This window comes from Mobula birostris, chromosome 8, assembly GCF_030028105.1.
Source record: "Mobula birostris isolate sMobBir1 chromosome 8, sMobBir1.hap1, whole genome shotgun sequence".
In the NCBI taxonomy this organism is placed as follows: Eukaryota; Metazoa; Chordata; class Chondrichthyes; order Myliobatiformes; family Myliobatidae; genus Mobula; species Mobula birostris.
Window position 1 is genome coordinate 105098476 of NC_092377.1, and position 27106 is coordinate 105125581.

The window sequence follows — 27106 nt, forward strand, 5'->3', positions numbered from 1 at the left end:
CCTTCATTTCCAACCTCTGCCTCCTATAGCCAAGCAAATTTTGTATCCATTTTTCTATTTCACCTTGGATGCCATGCATTCTAATCCTTGAACTGTGCAAGCTCTTGCTAAATGTCCTTGTAGACAATGTCCACTACCCTTCATCATCATCATCATCAGTGCTTTCAATCAGCTCTTCGAAAACAAAACTGAGTCATACTTGTGAGACATGATCTGCCACAAAGGAAGCAATGTTGATCAGCCCTAATCAGGCCTCTCCTTTACAAATGTAAATAAATCCTGTTCCTCAGAATCCCTTCCAGTAACTTCCTACTACTGACGTAAAAAAGCTCTCAGTTCTGTAGTTCTCTGGGTTGCCCTTGCAGCCCTAATAAAGACACAACATTAGTCATCCTCCAGTCTTCTGGTACCTCACTTGTGGCTAATGAAGATAGCAAGATATCTACTACTGCCTCAGGAATCTCATGCCTTGCTTTGCACACATTGAACTCTGTGTTGAGCCTGGAAAGCTGTAATCAAAGCTCTGGGTCAAAAGATGTTGTCCCATGTTCAGTGAGGCTAGCTAGAAAACAAACGAAACAGTGGCTGCAGCAATCTGAAAGAAAAACAAATGCGGGAAGAACTCAGCTAGTCAAGCTGCATCTGTGGAAAGCAAAACCAGTCAAATTTAGGGGCAGTGACCCTTTCTCATTTCTAACAGGTTTCTGTTTCCACAGATGCTGCTTGGTTGGTGTGGTTCTTCCAGTGTTTCTGGTTATGTGATGGAGAGAATAAAACGGACATGAGATTATTCAAGGGGAAGGGCTAAAGGCGTAGTTTTGTGGTGGTGGGGTCAAGGCGAAGATGGTGGAAATGATGCTGGTTTACCATTTTGTAAATGAGTTGGTTTGAAGATGGTATGCAAATAAGGCCAAATGGAAGGCTATTACAGTTCTCGGAAAAAGAGGTGAGGTAGGTATATGGGAATTGAAGTCAGTGTATTACCAATGCAAAAGTCTAGCCTTTTCATACAACTAATCTGAGAAATTTGTTGTTGAAATCTTTTCTCCTCTTTCCCAGTTAGAGCTTTCAAAGGTAGTCATTTGGAAAATATAAAATTTTTGTTTTACACTGTGGACAATTGTAAAGATCACTTATTTATGTGTTATTTTGACAGAGTATGGTCAGATTTGCAACGGTCTCAAGCTGACTTGAAAGTCTTTGAGAGTCTCTGCATAACTTTTCTCATCTCATTCACTAAATTCATTTTGTCCTTGAGCAGGGTCTCCTGAGTGTCTCTTTCCTCCCCCCCCCCCCCCCACCCCATCGTGAGCTGTTGGGCAAAGCAGTGGTTTAAGGAGTCAGAATTTGTGAGCTGAGTACGTCACTGATGATTCAGGCATTCTAAACTACTTTGGCATATTATGACCTCATAGATTACATAGAATCAAAACTGAAAATGTAACCAAATCTATTTGATGCTTTGCACTAATGGGACCTCTTCAGTTTTGTATTGACTCTCAGTAAAACTTTTTAAAATAGTCAAATATGTCATAAATGTTCTCTTGGATTCAAGGTATCTCTCCTTTGTAAGTAGACTTTGAATTTCTTATCAAGAGTTCGCCCTTTGCTGCCTATTACCTTTAGAAAGAGTGATCCAAGAGCACTTTGCAAGGAGTGTAGCAATGAAAAATAGCAGCTGTATAGTACAGATCTGCATATAAAAGGTGCACCTAAAGTATTAGAAATACCTTATACAATACATTAAAAATATGATTTTTGTTCCGATGTTGGAAGTTGTGGAGTGAGATAGCGTGTGGCCTGCTACTTCGAGTTCTTTTATCTACAAATGTATTAAGAAACTGCTCGCTGTGCTCTTTCATGGATAAATATTGCTGTACCTTTTTATGTGTAAACCCCTTGTAACAAGAAGAACAAGAAAACACATACACTACAGTAATCATGTTAATCAGTCACTATTTGATGACAGAGCAGCTTGTTAGCACAGTCTCTTTACAATGCCAGTGATCACCAATCGGGGTTCAGTTCCTGCCACTGTCTGTAAAGAGTTGGTGTGTTCTCCCCGTGATTGAATGGGTTTTCTCCAGATGCTCTCGTTTCCTCCCACATTCCAAATGCATACGGTTAGAGGTAGTAAGTTTTGGGTATGAAATGTTGGCACCCGAAGCATGGCAACATTTGCGGGCTGCCCGCAGCATAATCCTCAATGTTGATTTGATGCAAACAATGCATTTCACGGCATGTTTCGATGAACATGTGGCAAATGACGCCTATTACAGCCAACCAAGGGGAGGAGGCGCTGGAAGTAGTATGAGATAAAACAGAAGCTCATTTTTCGTATGATAGCTAGAGCCGGTTTGGGCATTAATAATGAAAAATACTGCAAATGCTGTCCATAGACAGAACTAACAGCAGAGGAGCTGTGTAGCCGTAGGTTATCGAAACATACAGTGAAACTGTGTCATTTGCGTCAATGAGGATATGCTGAGGGCAGCTTGCAAGTGTTACCATGCTTCCAGCATCAACGTAGCATGTCCACAACAGTACATCTTTGCTGTGTGGGAAGAAATCGGAGCACCCCGAGGAAACTCACCTGCTCATGGAGAGAATGTACAAATCTCTTACAGACAGCGGCAGGAATTGAACTTGGTCTGCTGGTGTAACAAAGTGTTGTGCTAACCACTACACTTCTGTGCTGCCTTTTCACAGTGTTTAAGCCCCAACTGGCTTTGTGTCCTGCCGAAGGGTTTTGGCCTGAAACGTTGACTGTACTCTTTTCCCAGATGCTGCCTGACCCACTGAGTTCCTGCAGCATTTTGTGCGTGTTGTGTTCTCCTTGTGCGGGGATTGACTGATAAAGTTGTTAGATAATTAAGTTGGATATCATGTTCCTTATTTCCCATCATCACAATCTCCACTCCCTTCTACTCTATATTCTGGCATGAAGGAAAGTACTGTGATCATGCAACTTGATTAAGGGTTTTTGACCTGAAATATGAACTCTTTGTCCTTCCATTGATGCCGCCTGACCTAGGGAGTGTTTCTTGAACTTGTTTCAGATTTCCAGCATCTTTGTTTGGTGTTGTTTATGAAATCTTTCCGAAAAAACAATCATGTTGACTTAAAGAGAAAGTTACACTGAATAGATTTATAGTATTACTAAGAGCAAATGACTCCATTCCTCAAAGCTATGCCCTGTCTTTACTCTTTTCAGTATTAGGTCCCGTGGGAACTACTTTTCTTTTTTTTTAATTTTATTTTTATTTGGATAAGGAATTCACAAATATCATGTACTTATTTCACACATATAACCTTTTCCATTTTTTTATATGTATAAAACTACAATTATTTATACATTCTTAAGTACACATTGAGATGATATAAAAGGAAAATAAACATTTAAATAGATAATTATGTACTGTGGTAAATCTAACCTATTAGGCTAAGTAATGGAATTAGTTGTTAAGAAAAATGGTAGTAATAGTTTCCGTATAACCCTTTTGGACCATTTCCACTGGTCCAAAATGTTGTATATAAGCCTATGTATCAACCATTGTAGGTGTTTATATCCTAATTTGTTCATGCTTGCTCCTGCCTGCAGACGTAATTATCCAATCCCTATGTACTTATTTACTTAATTTTTTCATTTTTTTTAATCCCTTTCCCAAATCTTTCCCTTTACTTGTGTTAATTCTCTATTTTCCAAAAGAAAACAAAAAAAACAAACATTTAGACTAGGGGTGCTTACGTTAGCAATATTACTGTGTTGATGAGAAGAGCAGTATAAATCATTAGGAGAGTCATCTAAAGTCTGCTCGCATTGGGGTTATATATTCAATCCATTTATTCCAGATTTGATAAAATTTTTCTTTTTGAGTTCTCAGGGAGTAAGTCAACTTTTCCATTTTAAATATTTCCAAGATAATTTCGTACCAATCTTCTAATGTAGGTGGTATTGGATTTAGCCATTTTCTAGTGATTGATTTCTTACTTGCCGCTAAGAGGGCCTGCAGCAACTTTATATCTTCCTTCTGTTCAAGAAACAATACATGCCCCAAATAGAGCGTCTCAAAGTTCAGAGGTATCTGGGACCTAAGTACCTTAACTAATGTTCTATGAATACCTTCCCAAAATAGACTTAATTTAAGGCAATCCCAAAAAATATGAAAATGATTTGCCTCCTTGGAGCCACACCTTCTCCAACACATCACATTTGTATCTTTATATTTTTCCTGATATGGGGTCTTGAAGTATCTTCTAATGTTTTTCCAACAATGTTCTCTCCAAGTCAAAGAATTAGTCAGGGACCATTGAAAGCTGCAGATTTCCTCCCAAGCCTCCTCTGAAAGTACCAACCCCGCTTCTTTCTCCCACTTCTCTTTAATATACAATGTATTTACATTTTTAGCATGGGACAGTGCATTATATAATCGAGAAACTGATTTACTAGGTATTGAACTGCAAGCCGAATTCAGAATCTTGAAAAATTCTAATTCTACTGTTGATAGGTCTGTATATCTACAACTCTGGTTAACATAGTTTCGTACTTGAAGGTACCTAAAAAAAGTCATTATGTTCTAGGCCATGTTTGTCCTGCAGGATTTGGAAACTTTGTAATACTCTTTTATCTATAAATGAGAGGTAGGTTGTAAGACCTTTCTTTATCCATAGCTCAAATCTTTTATCTCCTCTGCTGGGAAGGAATTCGGTATCATATGCACACTATCTAAAGAGTTTTAACATGTTATTAATTCCACATGAATTAACCACCTTCTGCCATACTTTTAATGTAAGATTTATCCAAGCGTTTTTAAATTTTTCCAACTGGGCCATCAATCCTTTGTCAGCTATTGAGGCCTGAAGAGGAAAACTGTCAACTAATCCAAATTCTATTTCCTTCCATCTAGCCTTATATTCCCTATTACACCAATATAACAGAGGGGTTATCTGTGAGGCATAAAAATAATTTCTCAGGCAAGGAAGAACCATACCTCCTCCTTCCTTCCCTAACTGTAAGGTGTTATATCGAATTCTAGGTTTCTTTCCTTGCCAAATGAAGCGGGAAATCCATTTGTCCCATTCCTTGAATTGATTATCATCCACCTCCACCGGTAAAGTACGGAAAAGATACAATAATATTTATCCTTGAATTTAAACTTAAAAAGGGGATAAGATTCCATCTATGCATATCTGCTTTTATCTCTGAGATTAATGGCCCATAATTTACCTGTGACAGTGTTGAAAGATCCTTCGGCAGGGTTATTCCTAAATATTTTAATGATTTAGCTTCCCACTTAAGATCATATGTATCCTGCAATTTTTTGGATGGTGTATAATTTAGGGACATAACCTGCGTCTTCTTTACATTTATTTTATAACCTGATATTTTCCCAAAGTCATCCGACAGTGTAAACAATCCTATAAATGATTTTTCTGGTTCACTCAGATAAACCAAAACATCATCTGCGAATAACGCCACTTTCTGTTCAATCCCTGCCACGTTGATACCTTTTACGATTTCGCTCTGTCTTATTAGTTGGGCAAGCGGTTCAATATATAGCGCAAAAAGGAGAGGAGAAATTGGGCATCCCTGTCTAGTGCCTCTGTCTAAGATGAAGGAGTCAGAGAGGTCCCCATTTATCTTAATTCGGGCTGTAGGGCTGTCATATAGAGTCTGAATTACTTTAATAAACTTTTCTTGAAAACCGAATCTTCCTAACACTCTGTATAGGAATGCCCAACTAACCGAATCAAAAGCTTTCTCAGCGTCCAATCCTTCTACCATTGTCTCTGTCTCGTTCTTATTAACCTGTTCTAATATGTGCAGAGTTCTCCTTATGTTGTCCTCTGTTTGTCTTTGTTGAATAAATCCAGTCTGGTCTAAGTGGATTAGGCCAGGTAAAAGCTTTTCCAATCTGCGCGCTAATATAGATGTAAATAGTTTGTAATCTAAGTTAAGAACACTAATTGGCCGATAATTGCCACATTCTAGTTTATTTTTACCCTCTTTAGGAATAACTGAAATAATCGCTTCTCTCCAGGAAGGTGGAGTTTCTCCTCTCTGTAAGATCCAATTAAAGGTGTTAAGTAGTAATGGGGCTAACTGTGTCTTCAGGGACTTGTACCACTCTGAGGTAAACCCATCAGAACCCAGGGACTTTCCAGCCTTTAACCTGGAGATGGCCACGTTCAGTTCTTTGACAGTTACTGGTTCTAATAAACTTTCATTTTGTAAATCTGTAAATTTAGGTAGATCTAAAAAATTCAATACACTGTCTATATAGGGCTCATTGGGGGCCCGGGGTTGGGAGTACAGCTCTCGATAATATGTTTCAAAACTCTCTTGAATTTTTCCCTATTGTACTCTCCACAAGCTTTGTCTTTGGATTCTTTATTTTATGAATTGTATTGTCTGCTTGTTGTTTTTGTAATTTATATGCTAATAATCTAGCTGATTTACCTCCTACTTCATAATACTTTTGTCTCAGGTAAAGAAAATTTCTTAAGAGTTTCCAACGTATAAATATCGTCAATTTCACTTTGCAATTTCCTAATTTCCTGTTTTCGATTTGAATTACTTTTGTTGCTATCTACAACTTGAAGTTGTTTTAATTTTCCTTGAAGGTCTGCTAATTTTTGTGCATTGATTTTTTTCATGTGAGTGGTAATGGAAATAACTTTCCCTCTCAGTACAGTTTTCAATGTATCCCATAAGATCACTGGTGATGTTTCTCCCATGTCATTAAGGTCTAGATATTCTTTGATTTCTCCCCTTAATCTCTCCATTACTTTCGGGTTATTGAGTATATGTGAGTTTAGCCTCCACAGTGTTTTCCTCATTTTCCTTTCCAGGATTAGAGACATAGAGACTGGGCTATGATCCGACAGATCAATTGTTGCAATATTACAGTTTTTTATCCTGAGTCTATCTGTATTAAAGATAAAGAAATAGTCTATCCTTGAATAGGCTGAATGAGGGAAAGAGTAATATGTATAATCTTTACTTGTAGGGTGTAATTCCCTCCAGACATCTATAATTCCCAACTCCTCCATCAATGAATTCACTTTCTGAGTCAGAGGTTTATTCTGAGTAACTATTCTTGAAGAATCTAATATAGGATTTAATCTAATATTAAAATCCCCTCCACAAATTACTACCCCTTGAGAACTGACCATTAGGTCAAAAATGTGTCTATAAAATGACCATTCACAACCTGGAGGAGCATAAACATTCAGCAATGTTATTTCTGTGCCTTCTATTCTTCCTGTGATTTTTATGAACCGTCCTTCTTTGTCTCTAGTCTCTGAAATATGTTCATAATTAAGAGTACTTGATATTAAAGTAGCTACCCCTCTTTTGTGACTCAATTTATATGATGAATAAAATACATGCTTAAAGCCCATTCTTTTTAATTTTCCATGTTCAGATTGGCTCATATGTGTTTTCTGGAGGAAAGCTATTTGTGCCCTCTCTTTTTTCAATTTAGACATAATCTTATTTCTTTTAATTGGATTCAAAACCCCATTAACATTATAGGAAATTATTTTTACCAATTCAGTTTGCATTTTTCTCTAGTAGAAAAAAAAACACTCTCCTTTTCTAACCAAACAGTAAGCAATCCCTTCTCAACAGTAAACCAAGACATACAACTACACCCTAGGCATTTTTGAACGTGCAACATTTGAAAATTTTTCCCGACTTCCCACAGTGAGGCTTGAGCACCGACCCGCCTCAGTTCAGAGGGATAACCTCTATCTTCACCCTGTGTTAGAGGGCCCTCAGCAGTTTGAATAATCATAGAGAATTTTCTCCTATTTATGTCTCGACCATATTGCTATCATTCAAGTTATTCCGCCTAGTTTATTTTCAGTTACCAGTTTTCATTTTACCTTTAAGTCCGATTTACTCTTTTCAGTCATTTCTCTTAATTAATCTGTGTTCTCTGTACATTCGCGTCTGAATATTTGCAGCTTTTCCTTGTAGTTTGACACTCTGGTTCGAGTGGAGCGTCCTCGCCCCACTAACTGCCACGACTTCTGCCGAATCCTCTCCAGTTGGGTGATAACTTTAATACGTAGTACCCGGTCCGCCAGGTCCAATGTTGCCTCCTCCACCGTAGCGTAAGTTTTTGTCCTTTCGTCGTAAAAGACTCTCAGCTGAGCTGGATACAGGGTCTGGAATCTGATGTTGTTTTCCTTCAGGACTCTCCGTGTTTCTGTATATTCCTTCCGTCTGGTAAGAATCCCCGGTGCGTAGTCGTGGTCTAAACTGATTTTACAGTTGTTCCACATGAAACCTTTCTTTTGCCATGCCCTTTTAAGCACCTCTTCCTTCGTTCTGTAACTGAGAAATCCGACCAGAATCGATCTGGGCTGGGCGCCTGCTGGAGGCTGTGGTGCCAACACGCGGTGAGCTCTTTCTATCTGTAGGTCTTTTGCAGCCGGTATATCAAGGTTCTCTCTAAGTAGCTTCTCCACGAAGGGAATCATCAATCCGGGTTTACCTTCAGTTCCTTCGGGAACTCCGTAAATCCTCACATTTTCCCTTCTGGAGCGGCCTTCTTGATCTATTAGTTTCCACTGGAGCTGGTCTTGCAGCTTCAGCATTTCTGCTGTCACCTCCTCTGCGTTTTGTAGCTTCTCTTCAATTCCAACTATCCTCGCTTCGGCTTCATCTATCCGCGAGTTAGTTTTTACTATTTCTCCTTTAATATCTTCCAGCTGTTTGCTGTTATCTTGTCGGAACTCACGAATCTCTCCGAGAATCAAGGACAGAGTCACCGATTTCCCCCTCATTATCTCCGTCCTGGCTTGCCATGGGGGAGCTAGGCCCGTCGCCTTGCTGCGTCTCTTTATGTTTATCAGCCTTCGGAGTGGACTTTTTAATCTTGTTCTTAGACATCATCCTTGCCCCTTTTATTAATATAGTTATGCAATATTAAGTATTTGTCTAAATTCGATTATGGGGCAGTTTACCTTCTTTTTTGTCGAGAGACCTTTTCCTTACGCCGCCATTCCCTTGATGACCCGGAAGTCCTCGGGCTATATGGTGAGGATAATTAGTTAAATGAGTAATTGCCAGCAAATGAACCTTTGAGTTCAATTTGCGTAGCCATAATCTTTACTCAGAGTAATTGAGACTATTACCTGAGGCTATTCAAGAGACAAATCTCAAACCTCTCTTAAACACAAGGTTCTGTAGATACTGGGAACCTTGAAAAACACAGACAAATTGCTGGAGGAACTCAGCAGGTCAGACAGCACCTAAAGAGGGGAATAAACAGTTGATGCCTCAGGCCAAGACTTTTCACCAGGACTGGAAAGGAAGGGGGAGGAAGTAAAAATAAGAAAGTGGAGGAAGGTGAAGGAGTACAGACTGACAGGTGATAAGTGAAGCCAGTGAGGGGGGGGGAAATGGTTGGGAGGAGGAGGGGGATGAAGTAAGAAGCCTGGAGGAGATGGGCTGAAGAGGCTGAAAAAAGAGCAATTTTATAGGAGAGAACAGTGGACCATGGAAGAAAGGGAAGGAGGAGGGGGGGAAATCAGATAAGCAGTTGAGAAAGGGCGAGAGGGTAACCAGAATGGGAAATGCAAGGGAGGAAAAGGAAAGAAATTACGATGTTGGAGAAATTGATGCTCATGCTATTAGGTTGCAGGCTACTCAGACAACCTCTGCAAGTGGATCCTTGACACCCTGATTAACACACCACAAACAATAAGGATAGGTAGCAACGCCTTTGTTGTGATTGCCCTCTACACTGGTGCCCTAGAAGCCTATGTACTCAGCCTGCTACTTTGCTCCCTGCACTCTCATGACTGTGTGGCCAGATTCTTTACCATCTCCATCTACAGGTTCGCAAATAATGCCATTCATAGTGGTCCTGGTTTCAAATAACTATGAGTTGGAGTACAAGAAGGAGATTTGAGAGCCTAGTGGAATGGTGTCAAGACAAAACCTTTCCCTCAATGTCAGCAAAACAAAAGAGCTGATCATTGACTTAAGTAAGCAGGGCAGGGCGCATGTTCCTGCCTGTATCAGTGGTGCTGATGTGGAGGTGGTAGAGAATTTCAAATTCCTGGGTGTAAACATCACCACTAGCTTGTCCTTGTCCAACTACGTGGATGCTATGATTAAAAAAGCTTAAGGCTAGAAGGCTAGGGGAATTTGACATGTCTCCATTGACCCTCAACATTTTTATATTGCACCATAGAAACCATCCTATATCAGATGCACCGCAACTTTGTACGGCAACTGCTCTGCCCTCAGACTGCAATAGGTTGCAGAGAGTTACGGACGCAGCTCAGCCCATCACAGAAACCAACCTCCCCTCTGATTCTGTCTGCACTTCCTGTTTCCTCAGAAAAGAAGCCAGCATTACATCAAAAATCCTACCCACCCCAGGCGTCCTGTGTCCTCATGCTGCCAGACATGTAGAGAGCTTCTATCCAGATATTATGGAGTCTTGTATGTTACAGATAAACTCTTGATCTCACTACCTAGCTCATCATGGCCCTGCACCTTATTATCCACCTGCACTGTGCTTTCTCTGTAATCATAAAACAATAAAGTTAAAAAGGTAGCTTTTGACACCCAGGCCATCATGTAGCCAACATTAATCAGTTACATTATGCATCTATATCGCTTCCCAAGTAACCAGATGAAGTTCAAGATGTTCTGTCAGCTGATGGTACTTCAGGTAAATGCAAATTAGCAAGTTGAACAGGAACCAATACTTTCCTGTTCTGCTATGATTGTGTTTTTAAAACTTACAGTTTCTGCATCTGAATGACCATCTGGTTATGTTCGCACAACGGTTGCCTCCAGCTTGCTAATAGAGTCTTTGTTACATGAGAAAACACAAGACAGTTCTTATTTCATCTAGCTACATTTAAGTCTGAATGAATAATGCTCTTTCAGATGATCTTGGCTGCCAAAAAATGCTTTGTAAAAGAAGAGGGAAGGACTTTATTCCTTTTATAGTGCTGAATTCAACAAGATGAAATGAATTAATACTGTGAAATGATTTTTTTAAAAAATCAGTTAAAATTAATTGCAAATTTGGAAGAACCTTTAACTAAAATGCAATCTGTGATTACCTCTTAGACCAAAGCTCCATTTTCATCAGAATCTTTTAAAAGTACCACTGTCTTGAGGTGCTACACAAGAAAAAGCCAAGCAACTGGCTTTCGCAACACTTTGAAAGGAAATGCAATTGGATTTAACATGCTGGGACCGAGCAGGAAGCTAAGGTTTGTCAAATTTGAAAAATAGTTTGTACTTGAGTATTTTGGAATGAGCAACATTTACTTCCAAAGGTTAACACGAGGTTCTGCAGATGCTGGAAAACTTGAGCAACACACACAACATGCTGTTAGAACTCAGCAAGTCAGATAACATCAATGGAGGAGAATACCCTTTCTCCTCTTGCCTTGTACTCTTACCCTTTCTCCCACCTTATTCACCTTATTCCAGTTTCTGTCCCCTTCCTTTCCAGTCCTAATGAAGGTTTCCAACCAGAAACATTAACTGTTTATTTTTTTCCTGACCTGCTGAGTTCCTCTAGTATTTTGTGTGTGTTACTTCTAAAGATTGATGATTATGTTGTTTAACTAGTGTAATTCTGCTGAATTCAAAATTTGAGTTCATTTCATTGATTGAGAATATTAATATGAGCACGTCAAAGTACTGACTTCATAATAGCATGGCACTTCATTCAGACTATATTGGTTCTGCCTTCCAATTATTCTTGCTTCCCTACTATTTCTCTTTAAGCTTTCTCTTCCTATTATTTATCAAGTTACTTTTTACTTAAAGTTGCTAATTAATCCACTGTACTATGCTTTCTGATAGTGTACTCCAGACCATAATTCTGCCTGAAAGAATTTGTTGCTTTTTAAAATTTTTTTTCTCTGCTGCTTGCATCTCTATCTTAACTGTTCAAAAGTCTGGAACATTGCCTGAGAAATGGCAGGAGGAAGGATTCCTCTTGATATTTAAATTAAAAAAAAACAAAACTTGGCTGTAACCTGGATAATTGAGTAAATTACAAACTACTGACTAAGGGCTAGTCCTCAGAGACTGAAACAGTTACTGAACTTGCTAGTTTCTCCATGCACTTTGCACACTTGCTTGCAAAAATATTTTGTTTTGAAGGTCATTGTGTACACTTCATCTCCTTGACTAGATATGAAGCAATATTTATATTATTAAGAATGCAATAAAAAGTATGATGGATTCCCATTAATTGGGACACATCCGGACCAGCATAAATAGGGGTACACTTAGGCAGCTGCCCCAAATAGCTGATTTCATGGAAATAATTTTTAAAAGTATAAAAAAAGACAAACTAATTTTCACCAAGTAATAAGTTATGTATTTAAATAAAATACAGAAGATCAGAGCACTATCAATACTAGTACAGTACTGTAAAACTGTGTATTAGTTCTCCTAATAGTTATCAACAGAGGAATTCACCCAGTGTATGCGACAGTGTTCTTCTTTTGATTCACTGTACTTGAGCAAAATTAGTGCAGACTGCCTTCATACAATGTTTTTGAAGATTTCCTCCTCCAAATCTTCATTTACGATGCAACATTCAAAGTGACTGTCACTTTCAAATTCTTGGTAATTCCCAATTTGCTGAAGTAGTGAATTTGTTTAATTTTCACTCCCAGTGGTTTATCACATCTCCAAGCCTGAATACTTGAAACGGTAGTGAGCAAAACAGCTATGAATTGTCTTATTGCTTATTTCTCACCAACTGACAGCAACGAAAATCACTGTTATTGGAACACAATCGTACACAATTGACATTATTTAGAAACTGCTGTAAGCATGGTGTAGTGTCTAACTGCCACACCAGTGCATCTGACTGATGCTAATTAGAAATTGTTCGGCAACAGTCTCCTGTCCCAATTAAGCAGCATAGTATCCTAAATAAACAAAGGGAATCCTGGGTATTTTCTCAGTTAGTTTTTTTTTCTTTAAAAGTTATCCCAAATAAGCGGCTGTCCCAATTAACCAGAATCCACTGTACTGCCAAAATTTGCTAAATTCACTGAATTGTTCACTACTTCAGTGTTCATGAAACTGAGAAACATATCTCCATTCTGGCCATAGAATTATGAAGTAAAGCGTTATTGATTAAATGCTATGTTTGTATATTAACTGAGTTAAGGGTACCTCATGAAGACACTAGTTCTTGCAGGGCAGCTGTAAAGATGTGCAGAACGCTTGGGGTGACTGAGAGATGGCAAAAGCTGAGAATGTTTCAAAGATGCACACAGAGCCAGAACGTTCTTGCTATTGCATCTTCCATCGTCACTAAAATTTGTTTGCAGCTGTCTTGGTGTTGTAAGCATGAACAGATCTTGTTTAACTACATTTGTTTGATATAGAGACTTCCCTATTAATCCAGAGTAGGTATCTACAAGTTTTTTTTACACTGGTAATTTGGAATCAAGAGGCATTAGATTTTAAGTGCCAAGTCTCCTACACTCCTGTCTTCTAGTTGGTGTGATCCTCACACCTCCCCATTTCTCCTTTGCACTCCCACCTTGCTCCCAAATTACAGATTATTTTTAGTGGATTATGATTATGCATATTTCCTATGCAAAGTGTATTGAGGTGGTAATTTCTTGCTTACAGTGAAAGTATGTCAACTGTATCCTCATCACATGCACTGAACAAGGAGACTGATAAAAATCAAAGCAATTGCTTGGTTAATAGTAGCTCTTCAGGGCCAGGAATAGTTGTTCGTGGAAGGCGCTTTCACCATGCCAATGCACAACCAGCCATAAAAACAGCAGCCCAGAGGTAAGTTTTGCTCTTGGTGTTCAGCCACACATTCTTTGTGATTATTCAGATGTTTCATGTCCCTGAGCTTCCAAAATGTTGCCCTAAATGAAACAAGATATTTACATTTTTGATATAATCATTTGTTGGTTTTTAAAGGTGGCATTGACTCAGTAATTCAAGCTATGCTGTGGAACAGACATAGATGGTCTGTTGTCCATGCTTTTATTACTTTTAAACTAAATTCAGCCACTCTCTTTGTTGGCTTGTCTCCTCCTAACCTATGTGAACTTTGGGTCATCCAATATAGTGCCCATGCCCTCATTTGTACCAAGTTCCATTCACCCTCTGTCTTCTTGCTTGCTGGCTTCCAGGGTTATCTGGTTAGAAACAGCACAACTTAGAAGTTCTCAAGACTTCTTTCTCTAAAACTTCCCTCATTGATGGCCATAGCATCAGCTGCCAAGAAACTCAAGCCTAATCCTCATGACTCCTTACATTTCTAAAATGATCTACGGTATATCATGGTATGACCAAATTACTTTTGTGGGATCATTAAGACTGGCTGTGCTTCTAGCTATTCAACGAATTGAAGATCTTTTTAGGTAGCAGAGATTGTCGAGCACCTTTTGCTCCATCCACAAACAGCAGGATTTCCTGGTGGCCAGTCCCTTTGATTCCAGTCCCCACTCCCATTCTGACATTTGGGTTCATGGCCTCCTCTACTGCCACCGTTAGAACACTCTCTGTTGGAGGAGCAACACTCCATATTCCATCTGGGTAGCCTCCAACCCTGATGGCATAAACATTGATTTCTCTAACTTATGGGACTTTTTCCCTGTCTCTTCCCCCCCCCCCCCCTTCACTTTTCTTTAGTTCCCTACTCTGGCTCCCCTCTTACCTCTTTGCTTCTCTTCTTCTCTCCTGCCTATCATCTCCATCTGGTGCCCCTCTCCTGTCCTTTTATCCCATGGTCCACTCTCCTGTCTTGTCAGATTCCTCCTCCTTCAGCCCTTTACCTTTTCCAGTTCTCACCTTCCAGCTTCTCACTTCATTGCCTTCTAGTTTGTACTCCTTCCCCTCCTCCCACCTTCTTATCTGGCTTCTTCCACCTTCCTTTCCAGTCCTGGTGAAAGGTCTCGTCCTGAAATATCAGCTATTTATTCCTTTCCATAGATACTGCCTGACCTGCTGAATTCCTCCAGCAGTTTGTGTGTGTTACTCTGTTTCCAGCATCTACAGAATCACTTGTATTTTAGGTTAATCCTACCCACAAGCCCTTAGTTAGCAGTTTGTAATATTCTGTGTAATCAAGGTTTGTTTTTATTTCAATACCAAAGGAAACCTTGCTTCTGCCATTTTCTCAGGTATTGTTCCAGATCTTTGCTATCTTCTGGGTTTAAATAAAAATACTTGAGTTTTTTAAATGGGCTTTCAATTATCAAATGACTACAAAAAATATGGCCTGAAACATTAAACACAAAATACTCTGCAGATGCTGGGGTCAAAGCAACACTCACAACACGCTGGAGGAACACAGCAGGTCGGGCAGCATCCGTCCTGATGAAGGGTACAGGCCCGAAACGTTGACTGATCGTTTCCATGGATGCTGCCCGACCTGCTGAGTTCCTCCAGCGTGTTGAGAGTGCTGCTTGACATTGACTGTTTATTCCTTTCCATAGATGCTGCCTGACTAGCATTTTGTGTGTGTTGTTTTCATATAATCATCATACTTTTTAGTTCGTTCTCCCTCAAGAGTGATGTCTTTATTCAGGGACATCCTTTCTACTTAATTAAATTCCTCATAATTTTGTACATGTTTTAATATCCCTTAAACAGAAAATTAACTCCAGCTTTTCTTTCCTCTTAGCAAAATGTGTCTAGATTTGATATTGTGCTAATAAATCCTCTCTGTACCCCTGTAGCTCCATCATATCCATTTTGTAATGTGATTAGAACAAGAAGCAGTACTCCAGCTGAACCTAACTTGTTCTATGTATCTGGGTCCTTATTCTGCATTCTGTTTCTCAGCTAATAAAGAAAAGTAGTCTGTATGCCTTCATTACTACCCTGTCAGCTTGACTTGCTACCTTCCGGTGTATAGTCACTGTGTACAGACTTTGGCTTTCTTCCCAAATATTAACCACGCATCCAATTTTTGTGTAATCCAGCTTTCTTATTCTTGGCCCTAGGTTAAACTTAAGTCATTAAATAAAACTTGAAAAGAGTCCAAATACTAAGCCACACAGAACCAGCTTGCAAACAATCTTTCGTCACTAAAGTACTTATAAACTTTAGTGCTTTCTTCCACGGTTAACTTATACCCAACTTGACATTTTCTCTTGGATTTTGCAACCTTATATTTATATGATCAGTGGAAATCACATGGGGTTTTGTCAATAACATTGACACAGTCCATATCATTTTCATCAAACCAAATGTTATATATGGTACTCAGAAAATACTAATCAGACATAGCTTTGTATTAATCAGTTTAAGCCCATTCCTCTTTCCTAGGCCATGCTTTTCCAACAAACAATTAATACCCCCCTCAGAATTATTTCCAATAGTTTCCCTGTCTATAACTTATCCCTTCTATTCATTCTTAAACAAGGCCCAAAGCTTGCAGTCTTCCAGTTGCCTATGATAACTGCCTGTAGGTAGGAAATACTACAAAATGAGCTTCTGTTGTTTCTTTCTCTTATCAGCCTGGAATACAATTTTTCTGGGGCATGCAATATTATCTATTTTCAAAGATCTTAAACTTGTTCAGTATTTATTTTGTGTTCGTCTTAACCTTTTGCACAATTCCTCCTTTACTATAGTGTCTGCAACAACTCTCTTTTCATAGTAAGTGACACAGTGTATTCATTAAGAATTGTATCCACATCTTCCTCCCCTATGTATGGGTTACATTGTTAATGTACAATATGCCTTCCTTGTATATAAACTTGCTTCACAGATGGAATCAAGCTAATCTGTGCAATCTGTGTCAATTTTCCTTTGTGCAGTTGATCTGATTTTTTACCAAGGGTACGAAAGAGGCAGATCATTCAATATGCTCTCCTTCATTCTGTTGCTTTTCTGAAATGCAGCTGCCATTGTACAGAAATTAATTTGTGAATCCTTTGAACCTGGAATGGAAATTACTTTCCTGAGTAAAATAATAATTGCTTTTACCTAGCCTAGGGAACATATGTAAAATTTAGGTAGTGCTTTAATGATTTGATCTGAATATGTCACCAATGCATTTCAGAGCCAATTAAATTAGTTTGGAAATGTGGCCAGTGTTGTAGTATGGGAGACTGCCACAAATATGGGCAAGACACTGTCTCCAAATAGCAAATTTCTTTCAACTAATGTTGGCTTGGTCTTTGAAATGGAGCCAAGGGATTTTATTGATAGCCATAAAATAGTAGCCAGGAACTTGGTTTAACTCTTAGCTGAGTAGCATTGTATTAATGGAGGACTGGCACATCGGAATGTAATTATTTTGTGTGTAAACCCCAGTATAGAAGTTGAACCTGCAATCTTCTGACACTCAATTACCGTTAAGGGTCTGTCTTGCTGTTTTGAGAGGTGCTGATTCAGAGCCATGCTTACCAATTGCAGTTTAAGACAGTAAGGGGATCAGTGCTAGGAACAGAGCTATTGAGCGGCCTGATGCTCGCTATAGCTGGCCGGTGGTGTAGTGGCATCGACACTGGATTTTGAGGCAAGTGGTAGTTTCAGGTTCAAATCTGGCCAGCTGCTTGCATGTTTTCCATCTGTGCTGGGTTGAGCTTTGAGCTAGCAACACGGTCTTGTACAAAACAGAGAAAAGTGCTGAAGAAACGGCAAGGTTGTCGCCCGATGCACCACAAGGCGCAGAAAGGACGAACAACAATGCTTACTTTAGACTTTGGTTCCACAGAGTTGTTGGCATTGAGCCACTTGACCCGAAGCGACTCCTGGACCTGAGCACTCATGCTGAGAAGCCATGACTTGCTCACAAATGCAATGCAGGGTCCAAAGCAGGAGCTATCATATACTTCAACTTTAACCACTTTAAATTGTCCCTGAATGTGCCCAGCCCCAGCTTTTCTATCTTTCTAAACTCGTCCAGGATATGGTGGGCGTAGGTTCTCGGCAGTATACTCCTGAAGGCTGAATAGTGTTCTGGACCTTGCTGCTAAAATTGAGGGTGCAGAGTTCAGTGTCTCGGGTATGCTGTGCTGTGTTTTAGATCTTAGCTACTGACCACCAGTTAGGAGGCTGCAGGATATGCTGTTTTTTTTTCAGTGCCGTCCAACCATAGAGAGAAATTCACCTGAGATGAGTTTCAAGTAAATACAGAGCCCAAATTTTTTGAGCCCATGCAGCTGAATTGGAGGCATTAGCAGAGGGACCATCCCTTGCTCTGAGGAGAAGGGTACAACAAGCATTGGCAATATATTTTTAAAAATTCTGTTATGTGAAGCTGATTTTCTAAACTGAGACCTGAGAAGTGATATTATTGCCTTCACCTCCCAGAGGTTTAATATTTTCACAACTATTTTCATAGAACATCGATTAAACAAAGTACAGCAACAAAGAGTTTGAATAAATCGTACTGACTTGCATGTCATTAGCAAGCTTCTGGAATGTGATCAAGTGGCCAGGACACATTAAGAGCAGGAGTTTTAGCCGCTACGGATTTGATGGACAACACGCAAAAAGTATTTGTTAAATCCCAAGTTGTTGTATTGGGTGTGTCCATTCTTCCATGTGTTATCTGGTTTGTGGGCTTGCAATATTCTGGTGGTATTTTTTTCCATCGTTAGGAATTCATTTTCCAAACCAAAATAATTTGATAGCTTAGTTCATCGTCTATTGTGTGGATTGGAGTTTGCTATGTCTGACTCCTTTTTGAAAGTGAGTTCCTTTTAATTTTATGCCACTTGCCAAGTACCTACCACTAATGTTTTTCATGTATGTTGCCCTTAATGGGTAAAAACGTTTTAAGGTATTTCAGTCATGTGTTCTTTGAATAATGCATCCAAAATATCATCCTATTAAATGATATTATGCTATGATCTCTTTTGCTAAATTATCCAGACTGATTAATTGCTATATCATGTTATCTACTGTTTTGAGTGTGGAAGCTATTTTCTACAGGAGTTGAAAACTGCACTCAGTACTCTGATATTACATTTAAACCCAGTGAATATCTGGAATATATTTTATTATTTGTTAATTTATTTGTGGTGAAATTACTTTGTGTGCTAGTTATATGTACGGAACTGTGCACCTTGGTCCAGAGAAGCATTGTTTGATTTGGCAGAATACATATACTGTATACGGTTGAATGACAATAAACTTGAACTTGCACTTGAATACAGGGTTTGGACTATTAGAACAGATGGCAAAATATTGAATTGCAATGTGTCTTAATTAGGTCATCACCTTATCTTTATGTGAAAGGTGATGGTGCTTTTAAATTCCTCAGCAGTCAAATACTTTTAAAATTGGGTATTTGGTGTTTTAAAGGTTTAGAAACAATGTCACAGTGTAACTAAAATTTGCACTTGGGGGGAGGTAAATATCACTAATCAATTAAAACTGCGTGTGCATCATTTTTTGAAGTGAATACCTAATTCTATAATTGTTCAGGTTTTATAGTTTTATAAAACTGTTCAAAGGATTGAGATGTATATTAACTTTAATAGTTGAATTATTCTTTATTAAGTAGCACTAATTCCTGTGACTGATATTTAGTTTCTTTGTATTCTTCTCTTATGTAAAATTGAAATAGTTTTTAAAGATTTTGTCAGAGGCCAAGTATTAATGTTCTGATTTTTTTTGTGTGTCAATCTAAACATTAATGTGAGATTATTGCCTTTTTCTTATTTTTCTTTCATCTTTTAAAGCAATCTTGGCTTACTTGATGAGGGGTAAGTGTCTTTGAAGTACTTGCATAGCAGCTGGAATTAGCATTGCAGAGTCTCCTAAATTGCTTCGTTTGCTTTTGATACTTTGTATATTTGTCATTTTGAAGTGTTTGTGGTCAAGATTTGAACATGTTTGCCTGTTTTCAGCCATCCTCATGGATTTGTTTTCCATTTGCTACAATGGGTGTTTCCTGAGTACATTGCCAAGCTGGGACTTAATCGTCACAAAGTTATTACTGCACTGGAAGCTTCCTAGTGTAGTGTGCAATCTGCTTGTGTCGCTACAAAAATAAATTAACAGTCTCCAGCTATTTGACCTCATCCCTTTACTGCTTTTCCTTTACAAAGGCTTTTTTATATTATCTCCCTTTTTAATCTTGCTGTTCTGCTATTAACTAACATTTGTAAGCAAAGGCTCTGTAGGTACAGTTACCGTGACATTGTAAAGCAAGGTGCAAACATAAATAAAAGCAGCTGATTCCGACAAGATGGGAAGTAGGCACTGAAGTGGTTTAGCTTGTAATGTTGTAATATAGGATTAGGCTGCCTTTGCAATCTGAAATTGTTGTATAGGAATTTATTCTGAGAATACTATGAATTCAGAAATCAAATCATCTGCAGAAATTTATGGTAGCTTCCAAATTGTGAAACAATAACTGTGAATTCCTTGGTGCATTTGCGGTCCAGTAAGTAAGTTGTAGTGAACGATATACTCTGTTGTGATATTTCCCAAAGGTATATAGCACTCTCTTCATAGGTCATACTAATATATAATATATTAGCAGTATTTTCACAGAAAATAAAACTATGCCATCAGTGATGCAACATGAAAGGGAAAAGATACTGAGGAAGTGGACATGGGTTCATTATCCATTCAGAAATCTTATCATGTAGGGAAAGAAGCAGTTCCTGAAACATTGAGTGTGTGTCTTCAGGCTCTTGTACCTCCTCCTTGATGGTACCAATGAGAAGAGGGTATGTCCTGGGTGATGGAGAACTTAATGATATCACCAGTTTGAGGCATCGCCTTTTGATGATGTCCCTGATGCTGGGGAGGCTGGTGCCCGTGGTGGAGCTGACTGAGTTAACAACTTTCTGCTACTTTTACTGATCCTGTGCAGTGGCCCCTCCATACCAGACAGTGATGTAACCAGTTCGAATACTTCATGGTACATCTGTAGAAACTTGTGAGTGTCTTTGGTGACATGCTAATTCAACTTAAACTCCTAATGAAATATAGCTACAGCTACGTCTTCAATGTCATTGCATCAAAATGGTAGGCCCAGGATAGATCCTCACCCAGGAACTTGAAATTATTCACCTTTTCCACTTCTGATCCCTCAATGAGGACAGATGTAGGTTACTCAGGCTTGCCCTTCCTGAAGTTTACAATCAATTCCTGTCAGCTTGAACCATTCTCTCTGATCTGTCTCGTTAACAAGGCATTTTCACCCACAGAACTGCCTCTCACTGGATTTTTTTCAAATTTTCCGCACCATTCTTTATAAACTTAAGATACTGTTGTGCATGAAAATTCCAGATCAGCAGTTCTGAGACACTCAAACCACTCCATCTGGCACCAACCATCACACCATGGTCAGTCAGTTGGTTCACATTTCTTCCCTATTCTGATGTTTGGTCTGAGAAACTGAACCTCTTGACCATGTCTGTACGCTTTTATGCATTGAGTTGCTGCCACATGATTGGCTGATAAGAAATTCCTATTAAGGAGCTGGTGTATCACATGTACCTAATAAAGTGGCCACTGAGTGTTTTGTCCCTTACATGTTGTAAAACATTCCAGGACACTTTTGTGAAACGTTACCAGTAACACTTCAGACTAAACTACAGATGGAAGTATTGGGGCAGGTGACCTAAAGGTTAGTTAGGGGTTAGCGTTTCAAGATGGACAAAAGGACTAGAGGTGGAGAGGTTTAAGGAGGAAATTTTGAGCCTTGATGACTGGATGCAAGGCTTGGAACAATTAAATTTGGACCAGAGTTGGAAGATTATGAATGCTTTCATGTAGTAGGACAGGAGTTAGTTCCAGAGATGGAGAGGGACAAAACCATAGAGGGATGCAAATATTAGAAATTTAAATTTTAGGTTATTTCAAGTTTTGCATTTGGTACATTTGATTCCAAAGCTAAGTAGTTTATATCAAAGTTTGAGTAACATTTGAGCTGAGGCAGGACAAAAATGAATGATAGTAATCGTGATTTATTGTGAACAGTTCCGGTCACTGAATAGGAAAGATGTCAATAAAATTGAGAGAGTACAGAGGAAATTTACTAGAATGTTGCCTGGGTTTCATCTCCTAAGTTACAGAGAAAGGTTAAACCAAAGTAGAACATACAGGGTTAATGGTAAGGCACTGAGGAGTGCAGTGGAACAGAGGGATCTGGAAATATAGATACAAAATTCCCTAAAAGTGGTGTCACAGGTAGATAGGGTTGTAAAGAGAGCTTTTGGTACATTGGCCTTTATTAATCGAAGTATTGAGTATAAGAGCTGGAATGTTAAGATGAGGTTGTAAAAGGCATTGGTGAGGCCAGATCTGGAGTATTGTGTTCAGTTTTGGTTATCTAATTACAGGAAGGATATAAATAAGGTTGAAAGAGTACAGAGAAGGTTTACAAAGATGTTGCCGGGACTTGAGAAACTCAGTTACGGAGAAAGGTTGAATAGGTTAGGACTTTATTCCCTGGAGCGTAGAAGAATGAGGGGAGATTTGATAGAGGTATATAAAATTATGATGGGTATAGATAGAGTGAATGCAAGCAGGCTTTTTCCACTGAGGGAAGGGGAGAAAAAAACCAGAGGACATGGGTTAAGGGTGAGGGGGGGAAAGTTTAAAGGGAACATTAGGGGGGGCTTCACACAGAGAGTGGTGGGAGTATGGAATGAGCTGCCAGACGAGGTGGTAAGTGCGGGTTCTTTTTTAACATTTAAGAATAAATTGGACAGATACATGGATGGGAGGTGTATGGAGGGATATGGTCCGTGTGCAGGTCAGTGGGACTAGGCAGAAAATGGTTTGGCACAGCCAAGAAGGGCTAAAAGGCCTGTTTCTGTGCTGTAGTTTCTATGGTTCTAAGTTGGGTCTTTATTCTTTGGAGCGTAGAAGGTTGACGGGGGACTTGATAGAGGTATATAAAATTATGAGGGGGATAGATAGAGTTGACGTGGATAGGCTTTTTCTATTGAGAGTGGGGGAGATTCAAACAAGAGGACATGAGTTGAGAGTTAAGGGGCAAAAGTTTAGGGATAACATAAGGGGGAACTTCTTTACTCAGAGAGTGGTAGCTCTGTGGAACGAGCTTCCAGCAGAAGTGGTTGAGGCAGGTTCGGTGTTGTAATTTAAAGTTAAATTGGATAGATATATTGTCAGGAGAGGAATGGAGGGTTATGGGCTGAGTGCAGGTTGGTGGGACTAGATGAGACTAAGAGTTCGGCATGGACTAGAAGGGCTGAGATGGCCTGTTTCCGTGCTGTAATTGTTATATGGTAAAGATAGTTAGTCTTGGTAACCATAGCCTGAGGCTGGTCTCAATCTGCAAACTGCCTGGTGCAGTTCTGGAGGGCGAGGGATGGGGTTGTTGTCAGACAGTATTTATGGAGCAGGTTGAAGACGGCGGTTAAATATGAACTCAGTTTGGTTTAAGCTAATGCTCATATTCAACAAGCAGCACCAGCTTCTCTTGCAATTCATTTACTTTACACAGATGCAGCTGCTTTGGCAGTGTACTGATCTAAAGTTACGTGCTTTGCTTAAACAGCTTAATGCACTCACCCAAATGGTGAAGTTTCAATTGTGCTGCCACTGAATGCAAAAAGATATGACTAACTGATCCTATTCCTCAGTGCATGCTCTCTCTGCTCAGTGAATTCAGATTTCCTCTCAAACTTTGATTGTGTAGTTTTCTATTTGGATTTGAGTTGCATATTCTGCACTTAATTTTACAGAATTTGTTAAGTTATATTTATATTCTGCTAATTAAAGCTACATTTATTTTCATTAGTGTGATCTTGCATTTGAGCACACATAATCTAAGTGGATTTCTGTGTTCCATAGGAGGTTCCTTTCACTCAGTTCACCTTAGCCCTCTTCTCATATCTTTTATTAGGCAGTACTGTGCAAAAGTCATAGGCACATGTAAATAATTTCTGTAAAGCAATACTTTCAAAAATTAATGAAATGTAAAGTTTCTAAATATCAAAAAAAAGCAGTAAAAAGTAAGAAGATAAATCAAATCAATATTTGGTGTGACCATGCTTTGCCTTTAAAACTTGCGTACACTGTCATGCAATTTTATAAGAAAATTAACTGGTAGATTATTCCAAGCATCTTGGAGAACTTGCCACAATTCTTCCGTAAACATTGGCTGCCTTGCTTGTGCCTCCCTCCTTTCCTCCCTCTTGTAATCCCAGACAGCTTTGACTTTGTTGTCATCAGGGCTCTGTGGAGGCCATACCATCTATTACAGAACTTCTTGTTCTTCTTTTCGCTGAAGATAGTTCTTTATGACCTTGGCTGTGTGTTGAGATTATTGTCATGCTGCAGAATGAATTTGGGACCAGTCACACATCTCCCTGATGATATAATGTGATGGATGACCATTAATTCTGACCAGATCACTAACTCTATTTGCAGAAATGGAGCCCCAAACCTGCAGTGAACTATTGGCTTTACTGATGGCTGCAGACACTTATCAAGGTAGTGTTCTCCAGCTCTTCTATGGACAAACTGCCTGCTGCTTGAGCCAATAATTTCAAATTTTTGCTCATCAGTCCAGAGTACTTACTGCCATTGTTCAGCACCCAGTCCTTGTGTTTTCATGTGTAGGTGAGTCTCTTGGCTTTGGCTCCACTTCAGAGGAATGGTGTTTTGGCAGTTCGATGTATCTATCACCTGCTGCACTCAGTTTCCGTGGCCAACCACTGCATTTCTGGTGCTCAGCCTTTCCTGTTTCTTTTTATATCTTCAAAAGAGCTTGGACAGTGCATCTTGAAACTCCTATCTGCCATGAAATTTCTGCTTGGGAGAGATCTTGCTGATGCAGGATGGCCATCTTGTGTCTTGTTGCTATGCTCACTTGCCATAGTGTAAGAATTGATGATTTGAAGATTAAACTGTCACATTTGCCACACCCTCACATTGGAGTTTGGTTGTCCTTCGCCCAGTTTGATTCTTTCTACATCCGTTTTTGTTCCAATTTAGTTCATTTAACTTATTATGTTATTGATAATTAGCACCTGTTTGTTATCTTTGTTTAATCATGCACTGAGCTATGTACTACAAAGTCATCAGGTTTTCATTTGAAAATTGGCCCATCACTTTCTTTAACAAAATACAGAAATTTCTCTGTTACATTAATTTTTTGGAAAATGAATGTTTGGAAATCTAAAACTTGCTCATTTCTCCTGACGCACAATGCAGAAGTCAAAAAGAATTGTATAAAAAAAGTAAGGTGCCTAAGACTTTTGCACACTACCTGTATAGTCTGTTTCTCTTTCAAATTTTCAGTTTCCCCACAAATGCATTGTTATTTACCTCAGCAGCTCCATTCCACGTTCTAACTACTCTACAGAGTACGGACTGATTGATCTGAATGGATTTACCAGTGACTGTTTCATTAGTCCATATTGAGACATTCTATAAGTTAATAAAATTGAGCATCTTTCTTCCCTCCAGTGCTTGTAAGCAAATTCTACGTTAACAAAGTGATTCGGACACAACTTAACATTTTTTAATATTAGCCACTATCTCCCCCCCCCCCCCCCCCATCCCCATTTGAAGGGTCACTCTGAGTTTAATTTGATTTTGGAGTTTTGGATAGTTTCTGCCCATGAGAAGGAATGCAAGAATGTATTTCTAGAATTGACCTAACATACGTAATACCTGCACTGCCCTGCGCAATATAACATTTATTAGTTTGGGTTTTCAAAAATCTATCAAACTCTGATTTAAATAAATATACTGACATCACGGTGTATCGGAAGGATAGGAAGGTAGGCTGAGGGGGAGGCGTGGCTTTATTGGTAAGAAATGATATTAAATCATTAGAAAGAGATGATATAGGATCGGAAGGTGCAGAATCTTTACGGGTTGAGCTAAGAAATCGCAGAGGTAAAAGGACCCTGATGGCAGTTATTTATAGGCCTCCAAACAGCTGCAGTGATGTGGACTACAAATTACAACAGGAAATAGAAAAGGCTTGTCAGAAGGGCAGTGTTATGATAATTATGGGGGATTTTAACATGCGAGTGGATTGGGAAAATCAGGTCGGCACTGGATCTCAAGAGAGAGAATTTGTAGAATGTCTGCGAGATGGCTTTTTAGAACAGCTTGTTGTTGAGCCCACTAGGGGATCGGCTGTACTGGATTAGGTATTGTGTAATGAACCGAAGGTGATTAGAGAGATTGAGGTGAAGGAACCCTTAGGAGGCAGTGATCATAACATGATTGAGTTCACTGTGAAATTTGAAAAAGAGAAGCCTAAATCTGATATGTTGGTATTTCAGTGGAGTAAAGGAAATTACAGTGGCATAAGTGAGGAACTGGCCAAAGTTGACTGGAAAGGGGCACTGGCAGGAAAGACAGCAGAGCAGCAGTGGCTGGAGTTTATGCGAGAAGTGAGGAAGGTACAAGACAGGTATATTCCAAAAAAGAAGAAATTTTCGAATGGAAAAAGGATGCAACCGTGGTTGACAAGAGAAGTCAAAGCCAACATTAAAGCAAAGGAGAGGGCATACAAGGAAGGAAAAATTAGTGGGAAGACAGAGGATTGGGAAGTTTTTAAAAGCTTACAAAAGGAAACTAGGAAGGTCATTAAGACGGAAAAGATTAACTATGAAAGGAAGCTAGCAAATATTATCAAAGAGGATACTAAAAGCTTTTTCAAGTATATAAAGAGTAAAAGACAGGTGAGAGTAGATATAGGACTGATAGAAAATGATGCTGGAGAAATTGTAATGGGAGATAAGGAGATGACAGAGGAACTGAATGAGTATTTTGCATCAGTCTTCACTGAGGAAGACATCAGCAGTATACCAGACATTCAAGGGTGGCAGGAAAGAGAAGTGTGCGCAGTCACAATTACGACAGAGAAAGTACTCAGGAAGCTGAATAGTCTAAAGGTAGATAAATCTCCCAGACCAGATGGAATGCACCCTCGTGTTCTGAAGGAAGTAGCTGTGGAGATTGCGGAGGCATTAGCGATGATCTTTCAGAAATCGATAGATTCTGGCATGGTTCCGGAGGACTGGAAGATTGCAAATGTCACTCTGCTACTTAATAAGGGGGCAAGGAAGCAAAGATGAAATTATAGACCTGTTAGCTTGACATCGGTGGTTGGGAAGTTGTTGGAGTCGATTGTCAAGGATGAGGTTACAGAGTACC

The 27106-nt window shown here is 39.2% G+C and overlaps 1 protein-coding gene across 17 annotated transcripts in view; it reads left to right on the forward strand.

The window, feature by feature from the left end:
- senp6a (SUMO specific peptidase 6a) overlaps nt 1-27106 on the forward strand; it is a 160007-nt gene that overhangs the window by 40826 nt on the left and 92075 nt on the right. For 8 of the 17 annotated variants that reach the window (XM_072265875.1, XM_072265874.1, XM_072265867.1 and 5 more), the window contains 3 exons: nt 11105-11250; nt 13649-13816; nt 19684-19707. In XM_072265875.1, coding sequence (XP_072121976.1) covers nt 11105-11250; nt 13649-13816; nt 19684-19707 — 338 coding nt within the window. Of the gene's footprint in view, nt 1-11104; nt 11251-13648; nt 13817-19683; nt 19708-24370; nt 24422-24525; nt 24551-27106 lie in introns of those variants that run through there. The other 9 variants (XM_072265872.1, XM_072265873.1, XM_072265879.1 and 6 more) reach the window with 7 other exon arrangements.